Source organism: Semicossyphus pulcher, unplaced genomic scaffold (assembly GCF_022749685.1).
Source record: "Semicossyphus pulcher isolate SPU_LCO1_2020_fin unplaced genomic scaffold, fSemPul1.0.p SCAF_2, whole genome shotgun sequence".
Lineage (NCBI taxonomy): Eukaryota > Metazoa > Chordata > Actinopteri > Labriformes > Labridae > Semicossyphus > Semicossyphus pulcher.
In genome coordinates this window covers 36,147,733-36,168,218 of record NW_027211693.1, presented here as the reverse complement: position 1 = coordinate 36,168,218, position 20,486 = coordinate 36,147,733, and the positions used below count along the sequence as shown (strand labels likewise).

The following is a 20,486-nucleotide window of genomic DNA, read 5'->3' as shown; positions in this document are numbered from 1 at the left end:
CCATTAGGGAATACCGTTTCCATGAAGGGGCGGTACTTGGTCTGCAACAATGTTTAGGTAGGTGGTACGTATCAAAGTAACATCCACATGAACAGCAGGACCCAAGGTTTCCCAGCAGAACATCGGCCAAAGCATCTCACTGCCTCCGCCGGCTCGCCTTCTTCTCAAAGTTCATCCTGGTGTGCAAGAGAGAGACGCACACGCTACTGGCCATCCACATGATGTAAAAGAAAATGTCATTCATCGGACCAGGCCACCTTCTTTGAATGCTCCGGGATCCAGTTCTGATGTTCATGTGTCCATTGTAGGCGCTTTCAGTGGTGGACAGGGGTTAGCATGGGCACCCTGACCGGTCTGCAGCTACGTAGCCCCATACACAACAAACTCTCCATTAGAACCAGCATTAACTTTTTCAGTAGTTTGAGCTGTAGTAGCTCTCCAGTTTTCCTTCCTTGGACAACTTTTGGTAGGTACTGACCACTGCAGACTGGGAACACCCCAGAAGACCCTATTGTCTAGCCATCAAAATTTGTTCCTTGTCAAAGTTGCTCACATCCTTACACTTTCCCATTTTTCCTTCTTCCAACACATCAACTATGCCTAACATATTCCACCCTCTGACAGGGGCCATTGTAACGAGATAATCAATGTTATTCACTTTACCTGTCAGTGGTCATAATGTTATGGCTGATGGAGACAGAAAACAGCTGTGAAAGTTTACACATTGTTTTATTTTGAAGGTATCTCCCCATGAAGGACATCATGTGTATGGAGTGTCTGTCCAGGAAGCTGAGGGAGGCGGTGACTCTGTACCTGAGGGTGGTGAAGGTGGTGGATCTGTGTGCAGGTCGCTGGTGGGAGTACATGCCTTCAGGTGAACACATGATGCTCTAATGAAGTTCAGGGTGAGGAGGGGTTTCAGTAGTTCAAAGATGTGACAGTGTTGTGTTAATCTGATGATAGATTTACTGGTGAGTGTATTGAGTGTACTCCTGCTGTTTATATCAGTTATAAATCTGACTGTTGAGCACAGAGGTCCTTAACACTTTAAAAGGAAACAGGTTTGTTAACAGGATCGAACAGCATTAGTTATTTAAAGGCTTTTAACACAGAGCAGTTCTCTGTGGTGTTAGATTGTGCTGCAGAGACCTGAACAGGTGATATGATTTTGTTTACATGTTGTGTTTCTGGTTCAGGTTTCACAGACAGCAGCTTCCTGCTCCTCCTGAAGAAGATGCCGGATGTGGAGCAGCTGTACGGCCTACACCCTCGGTACCTAGAGAGGAGACGAGTGCGAGGGTACGAGGCCTTCAGCATTCCAGGAGTCCTGGAGGCTCTGCAGGCCTGTCCCAACCTGCTGGTCAGTGTGAAAGTGAAATCTGCTGCAGGGAGACGCACATCCTTCATCACATCTTTCATCACATCCTTCATCACATCTTTCATCACATCCTTCATCACATCTTTCATCACAACCTTCATAACATCCTTCATCACAACCTTTATCACATCCTTCACCACAACCTTCATCACATCCTTCATCACATCCTTCATCACATCCTTCATCACATCCTTGATCACATCTGTCATCACAACCTTCATCACAACCTTCATCACATCCTTCATCACAACCTTCATCACATCCTTCATCACAACCTTTGAATTAAACAAGAGATACTTGTGTCCTAATCATAAGGATAAGCGCTCAGTGAAAAAAACCCACCCCTTGTTCCCTGATCCCAATACTTATAATTAACCTAACCAACCACCGCAACCCAAGCAGCATTTCCAACTTTAACAGACCCAGGCTCCGCCATGCGAGCTCCAGGTATTGACAATGCTGATACTACCTACCCTACCACATGGCTTTTAACGCCCCCCCACAACTCAAACTTTTAGTGAGATGGGCAGCGAGAGACAGTGCAATTAACAGGGTTATCAAGTGGGCTCCTCCCTTCACAGGTGTTTCGTCAAGTTAGGCCCACGACACCTCGGTGAGGCTCAATAGTTAGCTCCGAGGCCTGTTCCACAAAGCGAGCTTACCAAATAAGCCAGGCTTACTTCTTTTAGTCCGACTGAGATTTCAGTTGGTTTGGTTCCATAAAGCAGTTTCAACATAGTTCAAGCTTAGTTACTATGACAGCTTATGCTGGGAAACTAACCTGGTCCAGGGCAGGCTAACTGTCAGGCTAAGCCCGTTGTTTCCTTTAAGCCAGAGTTGCTGTAACACTGACCTGATGATTTTACTACTGACTTTCTGGAATGCTGCAATATTATTTGACTTTTTGTTTATATTGAATCTACTTGAATAAATGATAAATTAAATAAATTACATAATGATAAATGTCCCAGAGCCCCCCTCCTCTAATCCAACTGTTCCTGGGGCCAACGTCATATATGAAAAAGGAACTGCATTGGAGAAAGGATTACTGTTACATTTGTTTTGTTTTTGTTTTTAACTGCTTCGTCTGACGTCTCCTTTACTGCCTTTTGCAGACTCTGTCCATGCTCTCCCAGTTCTCCCAGTAATGGTTGATCATGCTATGAACCCTCTACATCCCACATGTACCGGACAAACTCTAACCCCCCATCTAAATTGAATGGCTGCACTCTTTTCCTGATTGCATCCTGAATTCACCTGTCGTCTTCTACTTTCAATCCCTGCCGCTAAACTTTTCAAAACCTGGTTGTGTCGCCATGTGTACCGACCTTGCGGCAGAGTAATCTTACAACCTGACAGAATATGCCTCAAGGTGGCTGTCTCTGAACACAATGGGCACATTTTATTTTCTGGGGTGATGGCAGCACATTATAAGTAGCCCCTATCAAGAATTTGATCCAACTATCCTCCATACACTACAGGTCCCTCAAGCTAAGCTTCTTCTTCTTCTCTACACTTTCCCAGTTCAACCACTGTACACTGTAACCAGCTTCCTCCTTTCTCTGAGACTTGCTTTGTTCCACACTGGTTTACTCGAGCTACGCCTGAAGCCTCCCCGGCCTTGCTGCACGTTGCCTACAAGCTCTGTATGCCTAAGAGCTGCCTTTGCTTCCTGTACTACTTGTCTTGGGTTCCATTTCCTCCCTCTCGTTATCACATCATATCATCCTACATCATAAGTCACATTGTACATCACATCAGCATCAGCATTTTCAAAACCCAACACCCGAAATATGTGGTGGGCCCTGTGGCTGCAGGAGTTCACATTTGCTGTGGAATACAGGAAAGGCAAATATAATACTGTTCCTGATACCCTGTCACCAGCCCTAGGTAAGACAACCAGACTCTGCCAACCAATCTCTGCAAGTATGCTAACTAGCCAAAAACCAACTGCAGTAAAAGATCTTCCTATCAGAGCAGAGGTCACATGGAAAGCAAAGCAGGGAGATCCTCATATTCAGGATCTGTACGAGTATATCTTAGAGAAGGGAGAGGTTGTTGTGAATACACCCATCAAATTCCTTATCCTTGAGGATATGGTATAAAAGTGTCCCCTACAACCATCTACCAGCTGAACATTCTTTCGCTATCATCAACTCCTTCACTGCTTCCATGAAGATCCGATAGCCGGTCATCCTGGTAGATACAAAACGTACAAATTAATGCGGTCATTGGCGTACTGGCCAAGAATGAGTCTTGAGGTCAGAAAACATGTCAGAAATTCTTAAATGTGTCAGGTCTACAAACCAAAAAGCAGGAAACTGGCAGGAAAGCTTCAACACACTGTCGTTGATTGACCATGGAAGAAGGTTAAAGTATTGCAGTGAACAATTCGTCACCCTATTTAAAGAAAGCTACATCATAATTCCATTATGACTGTGCTATGTTCGTGTTTGTTCACAAAACTACTTTAATCTGTTCACCTTGCTTCTCTTCAGTTATTTCTCCACACACAACTTCACCTGCGGTAACTGCACACAGCAGCTCTTTCTGTATCTAACAGTCTGTATATGTTTACATTCATCATGAGCTGCACGTTTGACAGTCGTTTTGTATTTTTTCACCCACAATATCGTTTTCAGCAGGCGAGCCGTGCGAAGGAGGCTCGTTGTTAAAGACGTTACGTGTCGATGAATGTGTCCGACACTACACAGCTGCACTTAAAATCTTTAAAACAGAATAAGATGGTCAACATTTAACAGAAGATGTTGCATCTCAATCAAAGCATTTACAGGAGAGACCAGCGTGTTTTTTTTTCTGAGGAGCATATGGGAGACACTGCTCCAGGTATGTAAGAGACAGAACACGAGGGGCGGGTGACCAGTAACTTAATCAATCGTGGATGACAATCGGGGAAAAAAAAGAAACATGGTAGATTTAGTCACCAAATATACTTGCCACCATCCCCCTGGCCCCTCCTCGTCCGACAGGGAAAATATCACGCTGTGAGGGACATGTGTGAAAGGGCAATTCTAGAAAATGTGGGATAAACACTTAGCTGAATTCCGGTTTGCCCTTAATTTTGCTATCCAAGAGTCCACTGGACTGTCTTCAGCTGACTTATCAAGATCCCTGCGTGTTCCCCTGGAAGCTCTTTTGCTGACGAGACTGCCTCCACCAGACATGCTGCCATAAGCTAAAATTGCTTAGCTTGGTGAAATGCAGGCTTTAATCTGACAAAGTTTACACAAAGCCAAGGACCAGACAAAAATGAAATTATGATAAGAACAGTGAATGAGTTCAGTCAAAAAGCTTGAGTGTGGCTGGGTGCTCAACCGCTGTCAAAGGCAGAGAAATCCTTTGCTGAAGCACCATACAGAATCATCATTCAACAAAAAGTGGTGCTGGAAGTCATGGAAGAAGACCACAAAATTGTCCACATCTCCAGATTAACCCCGCTACCCCACAGCAGAGGAATTGAAGGAACAGCAACGTCAATACCTCTTGGAATTGTTTGCAGAGGAAAGTGATGACGAGGAATTCAAAGGGTTTCCATCTACACCATCTACACCAGAAATTCGACCCACTGCAGTAAATCAATAATTTTCCAGGAGAGTGAAGATAAAGCTTTCCTTGGTTTCACTGATGTATAAATATGACCATCAACAACGTCACACCGTATTACGATGAAAAATCACCCCATACATTACCCATATATCCTACCTCACATTTCATATCCTACATCACTTTAATATCACATCCTACATCACATGGAGCTGAGAGCCTGAAGGGTTTATCTGACCCTCAGCAAGATTTACTGGGTGATGGTTGATGAGTGAAATTATGCTCTGTGTAAATAATCAGTGTGTAGCTACCGAGTGTCACAGCCCTGCGGACGTCTGATTATTCAGACAAGGTTTCATCACTGTGGCTCCTATTCACTTAGGTCTTCTGTCCAGTCAGAGACTTTAGAGAGAAGCCTGTAAACAACAGAACTATGATCACCCTGAACATGAGAGAGATCTACTCTTAAAAACTGTCAAAGGTTAAGATTATATGCTCTATTTTTGTTTATAGCCTTTAACCTGTTCAGCTTTTTACAGCAAAGCAAACTTCACTGAGGATGGAAAGTTAGTTTTTGGACCTTGTATGAAGGTATTTTTCTGGACCTGGTTTCAGGGTGTGGAGACTTCCCACCTGGAGCTGGTGGAGGCCATTTGGAACTACATGCCTCAGGTTCACATCCTGGGAAAGTTCAGGAACCGAAACGGAGCGTTTCCGATTCCTGCTGAGAACAAACTGACCATCCCTATAACAGCAAAGATCCAGACGCTGCATCTCGTGGGTAAGAGACCTAACACCTGATGTTTACAATGTAACATTGAAGAAATGTTAAAGACTGACTGCTGCTCCACAGTCAGCTCAGATACAACAAACTACAGTCAGTAAACTACAGTCAGTAAATTATCTATGTATGATGAATAATGTATGATGCATGTGTGCGTGCATGCATGTGTTCACATGTATGTTGTAGGTGTGAACGTCCCAGAGATCCCGTGTGTGTCCATGCTGCGACACCTGTACCTGAAGTGGGTGCGTCTGACCAAACCTCAGCCGTTTAAGGATTTCCTGTGTGTAAGTCTGAGGACATTTGTGATGAGGAACTGTGCCGGGCCCACTAACTCTCTGAAGTATGTCCCACTGGTTACTGGTCTGGCTTCAGCGCGGAACCTGGAGCAACTGGAGCTGGTTAGAGTCCCGTTCTTGGGGGGTCTAATCCAGCATGTAGTGGAGGACAGCTGGAGGTCAGGTGAGCTGCTGGTGTTTGGATTATTCCGAAGGAGTTAATCATTCAGTGACTGGCTTTCAGGCCATTGAGATTCTCTTATTAGAGCTGCCAATAAATCAATTTTATTCATTCATTTGAACTTGTGGTTTAGGACAAGGTCAATTATAGAAATTTCCTCTAACTCTGTTAATTGGTTCAGATTTGACCTCCTCACTGAGTAAAGGTTATTACTATATTAACAAGGAGTTTTCTTCAGACACAGGAAACATGACAACATGGAGACTTAAGGGGAATCTACACAGGCAACGTATTTGAAGCATATTTTTTACATGTGTGTGCCGGGACAGAACCGCTTCAATGTTATTAAATGCTGCAATCTCCACCAGCCACGTATGCTGCGCGGGAGGCGGGCGTAATACGCGAGTAATTTTCTGCATTTTATGTGTCAAGTCTATTTTTCCCTGCTGCTGCGTGTCAGTGAAGCAAAAAAGTCATTGACTGCTATGTAAATACATGCCCACAACCATGGAATTCATGTTAAACAATGTGATCTCTTCATTTTGGCCAACTTCATTTTGTTTTTAGTTTCCTATTGAAGTTATTGATCGGCTCGATGAGCAGGCAAGATTAATTTGAAAGAGTGATGAATATGTACATTTCCTCAACATCTGGGTACCAGTCCTATTAATTCATTCTCATTTTTACATCCTTAAACTTCTACATCCTACATACATACAGAATTAAAGCACAATTAAAAAATAAGTCTACAAATCGATTGTAAAGTTGTTGTCTTCTACTGTTTCCGGCAGACTGCACACTTTTTGGCGTCACTGCCACCCCAGGAATCGCAACTACCATTGGCTTACTTTGATACTCATCTTTGCTTTAGTCGCATCCAGTGTCGATACAGTCAGGGTCCAAAATTAACTTTTTGGTCTAACTGCCATTGGCGGGTAAGCCAGAAAAATTTACCAGCCAGAATTTTTTTACCCGGCCATAAAAACGTTATTAGATATAATGTCAATCATAAACAGTGCTAAAAAGAAACATTTACTTTAGTACTGAACGTATAGTAGCAGTGGCAATGTACTTTGCTTGTGTATTTATCTTACTTTTATTCCACTTAATTTAAAGAAAAATATAGTCATCAGCTCCACATTTAATAATAATCCACTGATATTAAATATATATTTTCTGAAATAGGCCATCCTGCACAATGAGTAGGTTATCCTAAGTTATGTTACTGTAAGAATATTTTGATTATAGTCATTTTAACTCTTTCTTAGGTTTTTATTGCAGGGCTTTTGCTTGTAATGGAGTATTAATATACTCTGATTTTACTCTTTTTCTTGAGTACTTATTTTATCACTGCAACAAAATAAACTTTTCATTAGTCCATCCATCCATCCATCCATTATCTTCCGCTTATCCGGGGCCGGGTCGCGGTGGCAGCCTACTCAGCAAGGTAACCCAAGCGTCCCTTTCCCCTGCAACATTTTCCAGTTCCTCTTGGGGGATTCAACGGGGACAACGCCTGCATTACTGCTGATGCTGCACCGATCCGCCTGTCAATCTCACGATCCATTTTACCCTCACTCGTGAACAAGACCCTGAGATACTTGAACTCCTTCGCTTGAGGCAAAGACTCACTCCCCACCCGGAGGGGGCAATCCACCGGTTTCTGGCAGAGAACCATGGCCTCAGACTTGGAGGTGCTGACTCTCATCCCAACAACATCAACTGCAAAAAGCAGAGATTAAATCCTGAGATCCCCAAACTGGAAACCCTCCTCCCCCTGGCTGCGCCTTGAGATCCTGTCCATGAAAATCACAAACAGCATCGGTGACAAGGGACAGCCCTGGCGGAGGCCAACACGCACTGGGAACGTGTTTGACTTTGTGCCGAGGATGCGGACACAGCTCTCACTTTGGTTATACAGCGACCGGATGGCTCGTATCAACAGCCCCGGTACCCCATACTCCCGCAGTACCCCCCACAGGACCACCCGGGGGACACGATCATAAGCCTTCTCCAAGTCCACAAAGCACATGTTGACTGGATGAGCAAACTCCCATGCCCCCCTAAGCAGTAAAGAGCTGGTCCACTGTTCCACGGCCAGGTTGGAATCTGCATTGTTCCTCCTGTATCCGAGGTTTGACAATCGGCCGGAGCCTCCTTTCCAGCACCCTTGAATAAACTTTACCTGGGTGGCTGAGTAGATATAAATACTTATATAGCGCTTTTCTAGTCTTTGCGACCACTCAAAGCTGCTTTTACACTACATATCACATTCACCCATTCACACACACATTCATACACTGATGGCAGAGGCTGCTACGTAAAGTGCCCAACTGTCAATCAGATATCACATTCATACCCGTTGGCTATGCCACCGGGAGCAATTTGGGGTTCAGTGTCTTGGTCACTTCGACATGTAGCCTGAGGGAGCTGGGGATTGAACCTCCGACCTTCTGATTGAAAGACGACTGACTCTACCACTGAGCCACAGTCGCCCCGAGTTGTGTTATACCCCGATAGTTGGGACACACCCTCCGGTCCCCCTTTTTAAAAATGGGAACCACCACCCCGGTCTGCCATTCCAAAGGTACTGTCCCAGACCTCCATGCGACATTGAAGAGACGTGCCAGCCACGACAGCCCAACAGTGTCCAGAGCCTTTAGCATCTCAGAGCGGATCTCATCTACACCTGGCGCCTTGCCACTGAGGCTGAGCTTCTTGACTACCTCAGCGACCTCTGCCACGGATATAGATAAGGCTTCCCCTGGAGCTTCAGACTCTGCCTCCTCATCAGAGAACGTTTTGGCTGGGTTCAGGAGTTCCTCAAAGTGTTCCTTCCACCGTTCGACAATATCCTCAGTCCGGGTCAGCAGTTCTCCACCCCTGCTAAAAACAGCTTGAGCCAATCCCTGCTTCCCCTTCCTGAGTCGTCTTACGGTTTGCCAGAACTTCTTTAAGGCTAACCGAAAGTCCTTCTCCATAGCATCCCTGAACTCCTCCCACACCTGGGTTTTTGCTTCCTCAACCACAGAAGCTGCAGCCCTTCTGGCCACTCGGTACCTGTCTGCTGCCTCTGGAGACCCCTGGGCTAACCAAGTCTGAAAGGCCTCCTTCTTCAGCCTGACGGCTTCCCTCACCGTCGGTGTCCACCAACGGGTTCTTAGGTTGCCACCACGACAGGCACCGACAGCCTTCTGGCCACAACTCCTAGTAGCTGCTTCCACAATGGAGGCTTTGAGCGCGGCCCATTCGGATTCCATGTCCCCAACCTTCCCAAGGATGCAAGAGAAATTCTTCCGGAGGTGGGAGTTGAAGACCGCGCGGACAGGGGCCTCCGCCAGACGTTCCCAGTTCACCCTCACTACACGTTTAGGTTTACCAGGTCTGTCTCGCAGCCTCCCCCCCCATCTGATCCAACTCACCACCAGGTGGTGATCAGTTGACAGCTCTGCTCCTCTCTTCACCCGAGTGTCCTGTGGTACCAGGTACACTTATGAGCAACCCTATGTTCAAACATGGTGTTTGTTATGGCCAATCCATGACGAGCACAGAAGTCCAATAACAAAACACTCAAGTTCATATCAGGCAGGCCGTTCCTCCCAACTACCCCCCTCCAGGTTTCTCCATCATTGCCCACATGAGCGTTAAAGTCCCCCAGTAGAACTATGGAGTCCCCAGATGGGATCCCTTCCAGGACCCCACCCAGTGACTCCAAGAAGGCCGCGTACTCCGAACTGCTGTTCGGTGCATAGGCACAAACAACAGTCAGAGCCTTCCTCTCCGCAACTTGCAGTCGCAGAGAGGCGACCCTCTCGTTCACCGTGGAAAACTCCAACACAGCAGTGCTCAGCCGAGGGCTTGTGAGTATCCCCACACCCGCCCGACGCCTCTCACCCTGGGCAACTCCGGAAAAGGCGAGAATCCAGCCCCTCTCCAGGATATTGGTTCCAGAGCTGTGCGTGGAGGTGAGCCCAACTATCTCTAGATGGTAACGCTCAACCTCCCGCACCAGCTCTGGCTCCTTCCCCACCAGAGAGGTGACATTCCATGTGCCAACAACCAGTCTATGCTGCCGGGGATCAGCACACCAAGGCCCCCGCCTTTGCCTGCTGCCCAGTTGGCATTGCACCCGACCCCTATGCCTATCCTTGCGGGTGGTGGGCCCACAAGGCGACGGCTCCACGTTGCTCGTTCGTGCTGAGCCCGGCCGGGCCCCATGGACAAAAGCCCGGCCACCAGACGCTTGCCAACGAGCATCCCCCCCAGGTCTGGCTCCAGGAGGTAGCCCCGGTCTCCCTGATCCAGGCGAGGTAGCTGTTTTTCGTTGTTGCCTCTTCATAGGGGTTTTTGAACCGCTCTTAGTCTGGTCCCTCACCTGGGACCAATTTGCCTTGGGAGACCCTACCAGGGGCTAGTGCCCCGGACAACACAGCTCCCAGGGTGTCCCACAGGGACACGCAAACCCCTCCACCACGTTAAGGTAGCGATTCATGGAGGGGATGGATTTCATTAGTGCAACTCATTAATCCACTGACACAATGACAGTAGCTCTGATCAAGCACTCATTGGTCTCTTATCCGACAGTCATTTACAAGCTCCACAGTTCCGTTAGTGATCATACTGTAGCTCAGCTTTTAGCGAAAGCCTCTGCTGTCAGCTGCTAGGTGTCTCAGGTGTTTAGCTTCTCCTCTGCCTCCCGTAGTGACAGTGGTACAGGTTAATACAGTGATGGCAAGGCTAAGTGAAGTGGAAATGCGTCTCTCCACCCAATGGAAACTCAATAATTAGCTGCTCTAGCTAGCAAGTCCCCATTAGCCGGTGCGAGCAGCTAATGTAGCGTCAGTTGCCCGTTTAGCAGCCCCCTTAGAGCAGCGGCACAACACCGGGTTGCCGGAGTGGCTGTGTGACTGTCCAAAGGAGGAATAGCAGTAAGCAGAGGAAGCCCAAGGTCCGCCAACGACTAGTTCACGTTTCTAACAGCTGCTCTGTTAGTAACCTGATACATGCAGCATTGGTGGGACTAGTTAAAATGTAAACTCGTACTTTAAAGATTGTTGACGCACGAGAGCCCTGCTACGCAAGCTCAATGACAGAAGCGTGAGGGCACCGATGGTGGTCAGGGAGGGTCAATTAAGGGATTGCGTTACAATTATTCACGGACATGCGCCAGCGACGTGTGGAGTCGTTGCAAGACAGAACTTCGTCAACAACTTAAAGTATGTTTTGTAGTGATGGGAGCACCAGCCCCTGGCGCCTGACCTCATTTATTTTAGTCGCCAAATTAGATTTTACCCGCATTTGGCGAGTGGCGGGTGCTAATTTTGGACCCTGGATACAGTGTCAGTGTAGATTCCCCTATAGACTAATAACGGAGAGGAGTTCTAAAATGGGAAGTGACCTCAGTTGTCCTCAGTTGTTCAGTTCTGCCGTAAACATTGTCAAAAGTTCATCTGACTTGTTTATTTAATTTAATGTGTATCAGTTACAAGTCTCTTAATCAGATCAATGCTGAGACTGCATGTCAACACACTGCAAGTCAACACACTGCATGTCAACACACTGCACAGTAACAAACTGCACGTCAACACACTGCATGTCAACACATTGCACGTCAACACACTGTACAGTAACAAACCGCACGTCAACACACTGCATGTCAACACACTGCACAGTAACAAACAGCACGTCAACACACTGCACAGTAACACATTGCACATTAACACAGTGCATATTAACACTGCATGTCAACACACTGCACAACACAGTACATGTTAACACACTGCACATCAACACAGTGCACATTAACACACTGCCCGCTAACACATTGCAGAGTATCACATCCTACGATAACACTGCAGAGTAACACACTCTACGATAGCACGCTGCAGAGTAACACACTCTACGATAGCACACTGCAGAGTAACACACTCTACGTTAACGCACTGTGTTCACGGCTCAACAGCTCAGGTTCTGTTGGTGTGTGTGAATTATGAGTTTATACTGCAGGGGTGTTTGGAAGTGTTTTCATGTATTGCTCTCATGTGTACGTATGTGTACGTGTGTGTTGTGTATTAAATGCTTGGTGTGTGTATGTCTCTAGGAGGATTCAGGAACCTGCACACCATTGTGTTTGGAGCTTGTAAGAACGCTCTGGAGGTGGACCTGGGATACTTGATCATCACAGCTGCTCGCAGGTTCTCCTTCAGTCAAGACTGATGCAATAATCATTGTTAATCTTTAATGCAGAATACTCAGAGTTTTATTTCTGGGCAGCTAATGTTGGAGACACTGAGTAATCACTGTTCAGAGGAACAACATCAGGTGTAAGAAGTTCAATTATACTAACAGGTAATGAAAAGTCCCTCACAGGCAGTGTGATTTGTCAGTTAAATAAATATCTGCAGACATTAAATGTCATGCAAATGATCACATGACTCTTATTCGGTCCAGATGTTTAAAGATATATATTGTGGAGTTTGTTTAACATTGAGGTCATAGAAAGTTGACATATCTTTACCTTCATCACAAAATTTTCGACTGAAATGATCCATTAACATGTTCCCTCTCTGTGTTGATCAGACTTCATGAGCTGAGGATCCAGCCCTCACTCACTAAAGATGGAGTCTTCTCAGCTCTTAAAATGGCAGAACTCGAGTTTCCTCAGTTTGAGACGCTTCATCTGGGATATGTGGATGAGTTCCTGCTTCAGTGTGAGTTTATTATCATTTCAGTTGTTTATTGTGTAATAACATGTAAGGTTATCATCCACTGACAAACTGTTTTACTGACAGTTCAGGCCTCCATGCAGATGCAGGCAGAGGATGTTTAGCTGGAGGAAAGAGAGGGTGAAACCAAATGTCTGAGTTGTAATTGAATGCTCTGTAATGTGACGTGGTTGGTGTCCAGGAAGTACTTTAGACTATTTCAGCCTCTAGTCTCTGCCTTTGCTTCTCTTGCACACTAACTACGAAACTCCAAACAGAGACAATGTCATCCAATATGAGGTCAGAGGACGGTATGGACGAGGAGATATTTCACAGAGTTTTGTCTGACTGGATATTCAAACATATTTATTCGAGTCAGAGTATACAGCTGAAGAAATGTGGTGGTGCGAGGCTGTGGCGCAACCTGGGAAGTCAGTCAGACAATCAATTTTTATTTATATATCTCCAAATCATAAAAATAGTTATCTCAGGACCCTTTACAAACAAAGCACATCTAGAATGTACTATGTGTTATATTATTTACAGAGACCAACATGAATCCAATATGAGACAGAAACACTTCCTTTAACAGTCAACACATATTTAAAGAGAGCGTCCCCTGACAGTCTCAGGGCCCGATCAGACAGAGCGCATTTTGCAGGCTGTAAAACGTGAGCTGCACCGCACTGCCTTTTTAGTTTAAGCCTACAAAGCATGCACCTTTTTTTCTACTGTTGTAAAGGCAACCAACAAATCATTAGCTGTCATTAACCTAACCATTATATTGTAAACTGACAGAAGGCCTGCCCCTATATATTTATCCAACTGGACAATGAGAAAAAACGGCAATGACGTCGGGCGCTCTTCTGCTTTGAGTTGAAGTTTTTTCAACTCGAGGCACCCAGAGCGTTCCCCCAAAAAGGTGAGCCACAGTGCAGAAGAACACGAGGCACTCTGCAAGATTTTACAGGAAGCCAGTGCAGAGAGGCTAATACAGGAGAGATGTGATCTCTCTTCCTAGTTCTTGTCAGCACACGTGCTGCAGCATTTTGTACCAGCTGAAGAGTTTTTAGTGACTTATTAGAGCAGCCTGATAGTAACGAGTTACAATAATCCAGCCTGGAAGTAACGAATGCATGGACTAGTTTTTCTGCATCTTGTTGAGACAGGATGTGTCTGATGTTTGTTGCGAAGATGAAAGAAGGCTGTCCTTGCTGTCCATTTGTTTTATGTGGGAGATTAAGGACATATCCTGATCAAACAGAACTCCCAAATTCCTAACAGTAGTGCTGGATGCCAGGCTGATGCCATCTAGGGCAGTTATATAATTAGAGAAATAATCTCTAAGGTGTTTTGGGCCGAGCACAATAACTTCAGTTTGTCTGAATTAAGTAGCAAAAAGTTTCTAGTCATCCAGATCTTTATGTCCTTAAGGCATGCTTCTAGTTTAGATAGCTGATTGGTTTCATCTGGCTTCATTGATAAGTATAATTGAGTATCATCTGCATAACAATGAAAATTAATGGAGTGTTGATATTACCAAGAGGAAGCATATATAAGGTAAAAAGAATCTGACACGTGCTATTGAGGATGGTAAGGGGGGTTAGTGTAGGGGGGGCTTATCTTGATCATCTCCACAGTCTTGAGCGGATTGAGCTCCAGGTGGTTCTGACCGCACCAGAAGACCAGCTGATCAATCTCCTGTCTGTAAGCAGACTCGTCTCCGTCCCGGATGAGGCCAATGACCGTCGTGTTGTCTGTAAACTTTCACAGTGGGTGCCCCTGAGGTGCAGTCATAGTGTAGAGGGAGAAGAGCAGTGGGGTGAGCACAGACCCCTGGGGGGGCGCCAGTACTGATTGTCCGGGTGTTATTTATTTAGCCTTTATTTTACAGATTTGTCCCCATGTGATCAAAGATCTCTTTTACAAGGGAGACCTGGTCAAGAACAGCAGCAACAAGGTTTCAACAATTAAAATGTATCAGCATAAAAGCACATAGATTTACTGACATTACAAATGATTAGATAAAACATTTACACACAGACAGCCTGGACTCAATAGATTTTACCATTCTTTTAAACTCATTTTGTGGGACTCTGTTTTGCAGTTTAAGTTCAGTTTGTAGATTGTTCCATCCAGTCGGAGCAGAGAATCTAAAGGCTGTCTCTCCCAATTAGGTTCTGACTTTGGGAACAACAAAATGTAAAAAGTTCTGAGAGCGGAGCTTTTTAAATAAAAACATACCAGTGACTTAGGCGGCATATACATAAAGCAGGCCAATTCACTTTACAGTAAAAAAAGGCAGTGGTGAGTAAGAGATGAACCTCAGTGCCCCATGATACACACTATCCAGCATATGAAGACATTGAACAGAGGCATTCATGTAATATAATTAAAGGCCTGTGCATTGCCAGTGGCCTTGACAGCAGTTGGAGGTGTTCTAGGGGAGTTATTTGAGTTGAACAAGAGACCAGAAGAAATAAACTGGGACCGGGATGATGGTGGAGCATTTGAAGCAGGAGGGGACTTCACACAGCTCCAGAGATCTGTTGAAGATCCGGGTGAAGATGGGGGCCAGTTAGTCAGCACAGACTCTCAGACAGAAGGGGGACACACCGTCACGTCCTGGTACCTTCCTGATCTTCTGCCTCTGAAAAAGCTGACACACATCCTCTTTACAGATCTTTAGTGCAAGTGGGGGGTCAAAGGGGAGAGGGGAGAGGGTTGCAGGAGATGCAGGTAGTTCTAGGTTGAAGTGGTTGAGGGATGTGAAAGGAGGTCGTCAGCCAGATGGGGGGTTTCAGTGGGGTGGGGGGGCGTTCTCCTATAGTTGGTATTGTCCTGCAGGCCTCTCCACACTGATGCAGGGTCGTTGGCTGAAAAACAGTTTCTAGCTTTTCAATGTAGCTCCTCTTTGCTACGCTGATCTCCTTCGTCAGTGTGTTCCTTGCCTGCTTGTACAGGACCGCATCCCCGCTTCTGTAGGCCTCCTCCTTGGCCTGACGTAGCCTCTTCAGTTTTGCAGTCAACCAGAGTTTATTGTTGTTGTATGTGCAGAAGGTTTTGGTCTGCACACACACATCCTCACAAAAGCTAGTGTACGATGTCACAGTGTCAGTGAGTTCATCCAGGTCTGTGGCTGCAGATTCAGAAAGACCCTTAATAGGGGAGAGCTGCTGTGAAGGCGCTCAGAGGGAGGGAGGGAGGGGGGTACCGACTAAAGTGATGACATGATATGAAACTTTGATCATGAAGCCTGATGCTCTACAGCTCTGTGTTTATCAGTGAAATATAGGAACAACACAGCATATGGGCATATGTTTATACTTTATAGTAACTGTGTGTGGAAACAAGGACAGATCTCAACGTTATTGATTCAGGTACAGAGCACGAGAAACGCACACAAGTCTGTCATATCAGCTCCTCTCCTAACGTCTGTCTCCTCCACGTGTGATAACTCTGATAAACTACGCGTGGATCCCCTCCGGCTCATCTCATCCACTGCAAGATGTAGTTTGTGCTTTATAAAGGTTGTGCACGGAAATACGGGACAGATTGCGACCCTATTGAGTCGGGCAGAGCCTGAAACACACACAGATCTGTGTCCTCGCTGCGTTGCATTATAAAACTCTGATAACTGCAAGTGGATCACTTGATTTTTAAACTGTGATAAAATGCTCCTGGATCATCTCTCTCTGATCTGTGCCGTCTCTCCCTCTCGTCGCTTCGGGATTGTCCCAGATGAAAAATTTAAATGCAGTCTCTCTTACTGAATAAACAAAGACACAATCTGTCTGTGTGTCCATACACTTTGTGTAAATCCACATTTACACGTGCTGGAGTGGCATGAGAAATAAATATACGATTTTTAAGAGACACAGAGCAGAAACGTTAAATCAGACAGGATAGAGAGCTGAGTGGTCTCCCTGTATCCACGTGATTGTTGTCCTGGATATGGGGAGAGTGGGCGGTCCTTTATGAAGCCCAGGACACATGTGCTTTCCCACTACCAGATGTATGTGGATAAATACGTCCCAGACCACCTCTGTATGTGGCCTGAGTGATCGGGTCTGAATGCGTCTTCAATCCGTCCTGGGAGTGTTCACACCTGTAGTTAAGGCTGTCCACTTGTGATCCGATCACGAAAACCACATGTTGATACCAGTTGTTTTAAGGGCCAAACACTCCAGTCCGTGCAGTCAAAGCAGGCCTCTATAACTCTAGTTATGACTCATCTGTCCTTTTGTTCATAGTCTTCAATACAGGCTTAGCAGATTTTAATTTCTGCCTGTAGGAAGGAATAAGACAGACCAAACAGTGGTCAGAGAGTCCCAAAGCTGCACGGGGGGACAGAGATATGAGTCTTTTAAAACTGTGTAACAGTGGTCTAAGATGTTGGCTTCCCTTGTGGGACACTTTATATGCTGTCTTTATTTTGTCAGTTCATGGCTGAGGTTTTCTCTGTTAAATTCCCCCAGAATAATGAGCAGGGAGTGTGGATATTCTTTCTCCACATCTGTGATCTGGTCAGCCAGGTGTTGTAACGCTTCATTTACATAGAAGCATCTTCCGCCTCCCCTTGTCTTTCCCGAAAGCTCCGTTACGTGGTCTGCTCGGTGCAGCTGGAAGTCCACTAGGTGTAATGAGCTGTCTGGGATGTGTTCAGCCAGGTTTCGATGAAACACAGGGCAGCAGATCTGCAAAAGTCTGGCTAACAAGATGGACGAACTGCTTCTCCTAAACTAAAAAAGCACAGAGTGGACATTAGCCCGGTGGATAGACGGGAGTAACCAATTTACCAGTCGCAGTCGATCTACATTCTAGGGATGGGCATTTGAAGGCATATCAATATTTAAATATTCTATAAAAAAAAAAGGATCTCTGGTTAACCCCTCTACACAAACAAGTGTAGCGCAGACCACCTGCTGCTGTGGACCTGCTCGACTGCAACAACTACTAACATCGGTCTCCCCCATAGTATCATTATTGTTGCTGCTAATGCTAATAGTAGACCTGTTGACTTCGACTGTTACAATTATTATTACAGCCTGTATCATTACTATGCTGTTCTTGCTAACTTGCTCTTGCTAATTTTCACACTAGTGTACCACTATTATTAGCATTGTAACCATAAGTATGTATTACCTGTTGTTGTTGATGTAACAAGAACATATGTTGTTGTTGCTCTCTTTGCCTGTCTCTATCCTGCATCTCCTTCTATCCCTTTTTTGGCCCATCCAGTCTCCTCAGATGTTCTGCTCGAGGTTTCTGCCTGTTAAAAGGAAGTTTATCTGCCAATGTGCTGAATGTTGCTAAGTGCTACTCATGGTGATTCATTCATGTTGGGCCTCTCTTTATATAACATAACAAAGAATCGGTCTAGACCTGCTCTTTTTGTAAAATAACTTTGGTTATTATTTGGCGCTACACAAATAAAATTTGATTGATTGATTGATAATGTAGCCTGTAGCGGACCAACCGCGGGGACACCAAGGGTCCACTTTGGGCCCATGCTCAGTGGGGGCCCCCTAATTTACGTTTCAGCCATAGGGCCAAAGCGCTGTGGCACAGGGCACAGACTAACGCAGTCTGTCTCTGCTATTTTATAGGCGCATTAGTAAGATTGGCATACATCGGTGAGTTCACAACGTGCAAGTCTCTGTTACTCTCACAGGGAGACACGGTAGCTCTCTTCCTCATAAGGAAATATTAGTGTATTTGCTGACACAGTGAAATTAAGTTGTTTACAGGACAGAGGACTGAGAGACAGCAAGCCTGTGGCTCAGTGGTAGAGTCGGTCGTCTTTCAATTGGAAGGTCGGAGGTTCGATCCCCAGCTCCCTCAGGCTACATGTCCAAGTGTCCTTGGGCCACTAAACCCCAAATTGCTCCTGGTGGCATAGCCAACGGGTATGAATGTGATAACTGTGTCGCAAAGACTAGAAAAGCGCTGTATGAGTACAGTTCATTTGTTTCCTTCGTCTCCTCACATCATGATACTGCTTTTGGTTTGGTGGCAATCTGCTGAGAAGTGCCAGAAGACGAGGACATGCTCACCGCTGCCTCCACACACACCTGCTTCATATCAGGGAGATTTCTGCTCGAGCCACGCACAAGACAAAAACAGCCAAAGACCGATATCAAGCTCTCCATCATGCATGCTAATTCTGATGCGGGCTGTTGCTAATACACTCAGAAACCGACACACACTCATACCAGGGTTTCCATTTTTAAAAAATTTGTGCCGGTCCACATGTCCTGGAAGCTTTCAATGTTACGGACAAATAGGTGGAATTGCAGTCAAATATTATGAGACAGCCATCACTCTGTCTGTCACTGTAAACAAGGACTCCAGTCTACAGTTCGTACACTTAAATGTATACAGTAAATGGACTGTACTTATATAGCGCTTTTCTAGTCTTTTCGACCACTCAAAGCTGCTTTTTACACTACATATCACATTCACCCATTCACACACTGATGGCAGAGGCTGCTACGTAAAGTGCCCAACTGTCAATCAGATATCACATTCATACCCGTTGGCTATGCCACCGGGAGCAATTTGGGGTTCAGTGTCTTGCCCAAGGACACTTGGACATGTAGCCTGAGGGAGCTGGGGATCGAACCTCCAACCTTACGACTGAAAGACGACCGACTCTTCCACTAAGCCACAGCCAACCCTAAGTGGAACAACATGTCTCATGCTCTAATGACCACTTTTTGTACCGCGTCTGTGCTACATGCACACTCTCTCTCTCCCTGAGGGAGTGCAGTTCGTTATACATACTAATATTAATTAATATATATTAATATCGCTGCCCGAATGTCTTTGGTCACAGTGGGAGATTTGAAATAAAAACACCTAATCATCAAAGCGTGCAGTATCAAAAATTACATTTAAGCATAGGTGTAGGAAACATAAATAAATGGGGTGGGACAATTTGAAAGGGGTTGTGGGGGTACTCCCCCAGAAGAATTTTAACAGAGTAGATGTCGTTTCCTGTATTCCGGTGCCTTTTAACATGTAGGTTGATTATTATCTGGCTATAGCAAAAACCCCAAATGATGGGTATATTTTGTAATTTCATCCAGAGGAAGTGGTTGACCCCAGTCAGATCACATGTTTGAAGATATTTAAAAGTCAAAGAATTGTATTATTTTCCACTGATGCCAGCTCTCTTTTCAGAGCTAACGTAAATTAAATTTAAATTATTATCTAAGTGACACAAATCAACATCATGCTCACTTTGTTGGGCCAACCAACAGTCTCTGCTGTTGCTGGAGTTAACTGATTATGAACAGCAGCGATGATGACTTACTTTTCTCTCCTTCAAAAGTCTCATTCTGTCCATTTCCATCAGATTTCAATGTTTCAATCAAAACATTAGCATAGAGGCTGCCATGTCCTGTCCGGGTGCACTGGGTTACGAGGTAGTGAAAACATGGACTGGAACTTCCTTATATGAGAATTCTCCCAATGAGCAGGCGGCATGGATTCAACTGATGTGCGCTCTCAAAAGAACACCGCGTGGGTCGGCAGATGCATAGTGATTGATTTTTTCTATGAAAATGCGGGTGGGTCCGAACCAATATTTTTA

At 45.4% G+C, this 20,486-nt stretch overlaps 1 protein-coding gene across 3 annotated transcripts in view; it reads left to right on the top strand.

Annotated features, from left to right (window-relative positions):
- The window catches only part of fbxo38 (F-box protein 38), a 57,184-nt gene that overhangs the window by 11,412 nt on the left and 25,286 nt on the right, over nt 1-20,486 (top strand). For all 3 annotated transcript variants that reach the window (XM_069670437.1, XM_069670436.1, XM_069670438.1), the window contains exons 3-8: nt 741-874; nt 1,197-1,360; nt 5,558-5,723; nt 5,913-6,188; nt 12,286-12,379; nt 12,765-12,895. In XM_069670437.1, the coding sequence (XP_069526538.1) occupies nt 741-874; nt 1,197-1,360; nt 5,558-5,723; nt 5,913-6,188; nt 12,286-12,379; nt 12,765-12,895 (965 nt within the window). The remainder of the gene's footprint in view (nt 1-740; nt 875-1,196; nt 1,361-5,557; nt 5,724-5,912; nt 6,189-12,285; nt 12,380-12,764; nt 12,896-20,486) is intronic.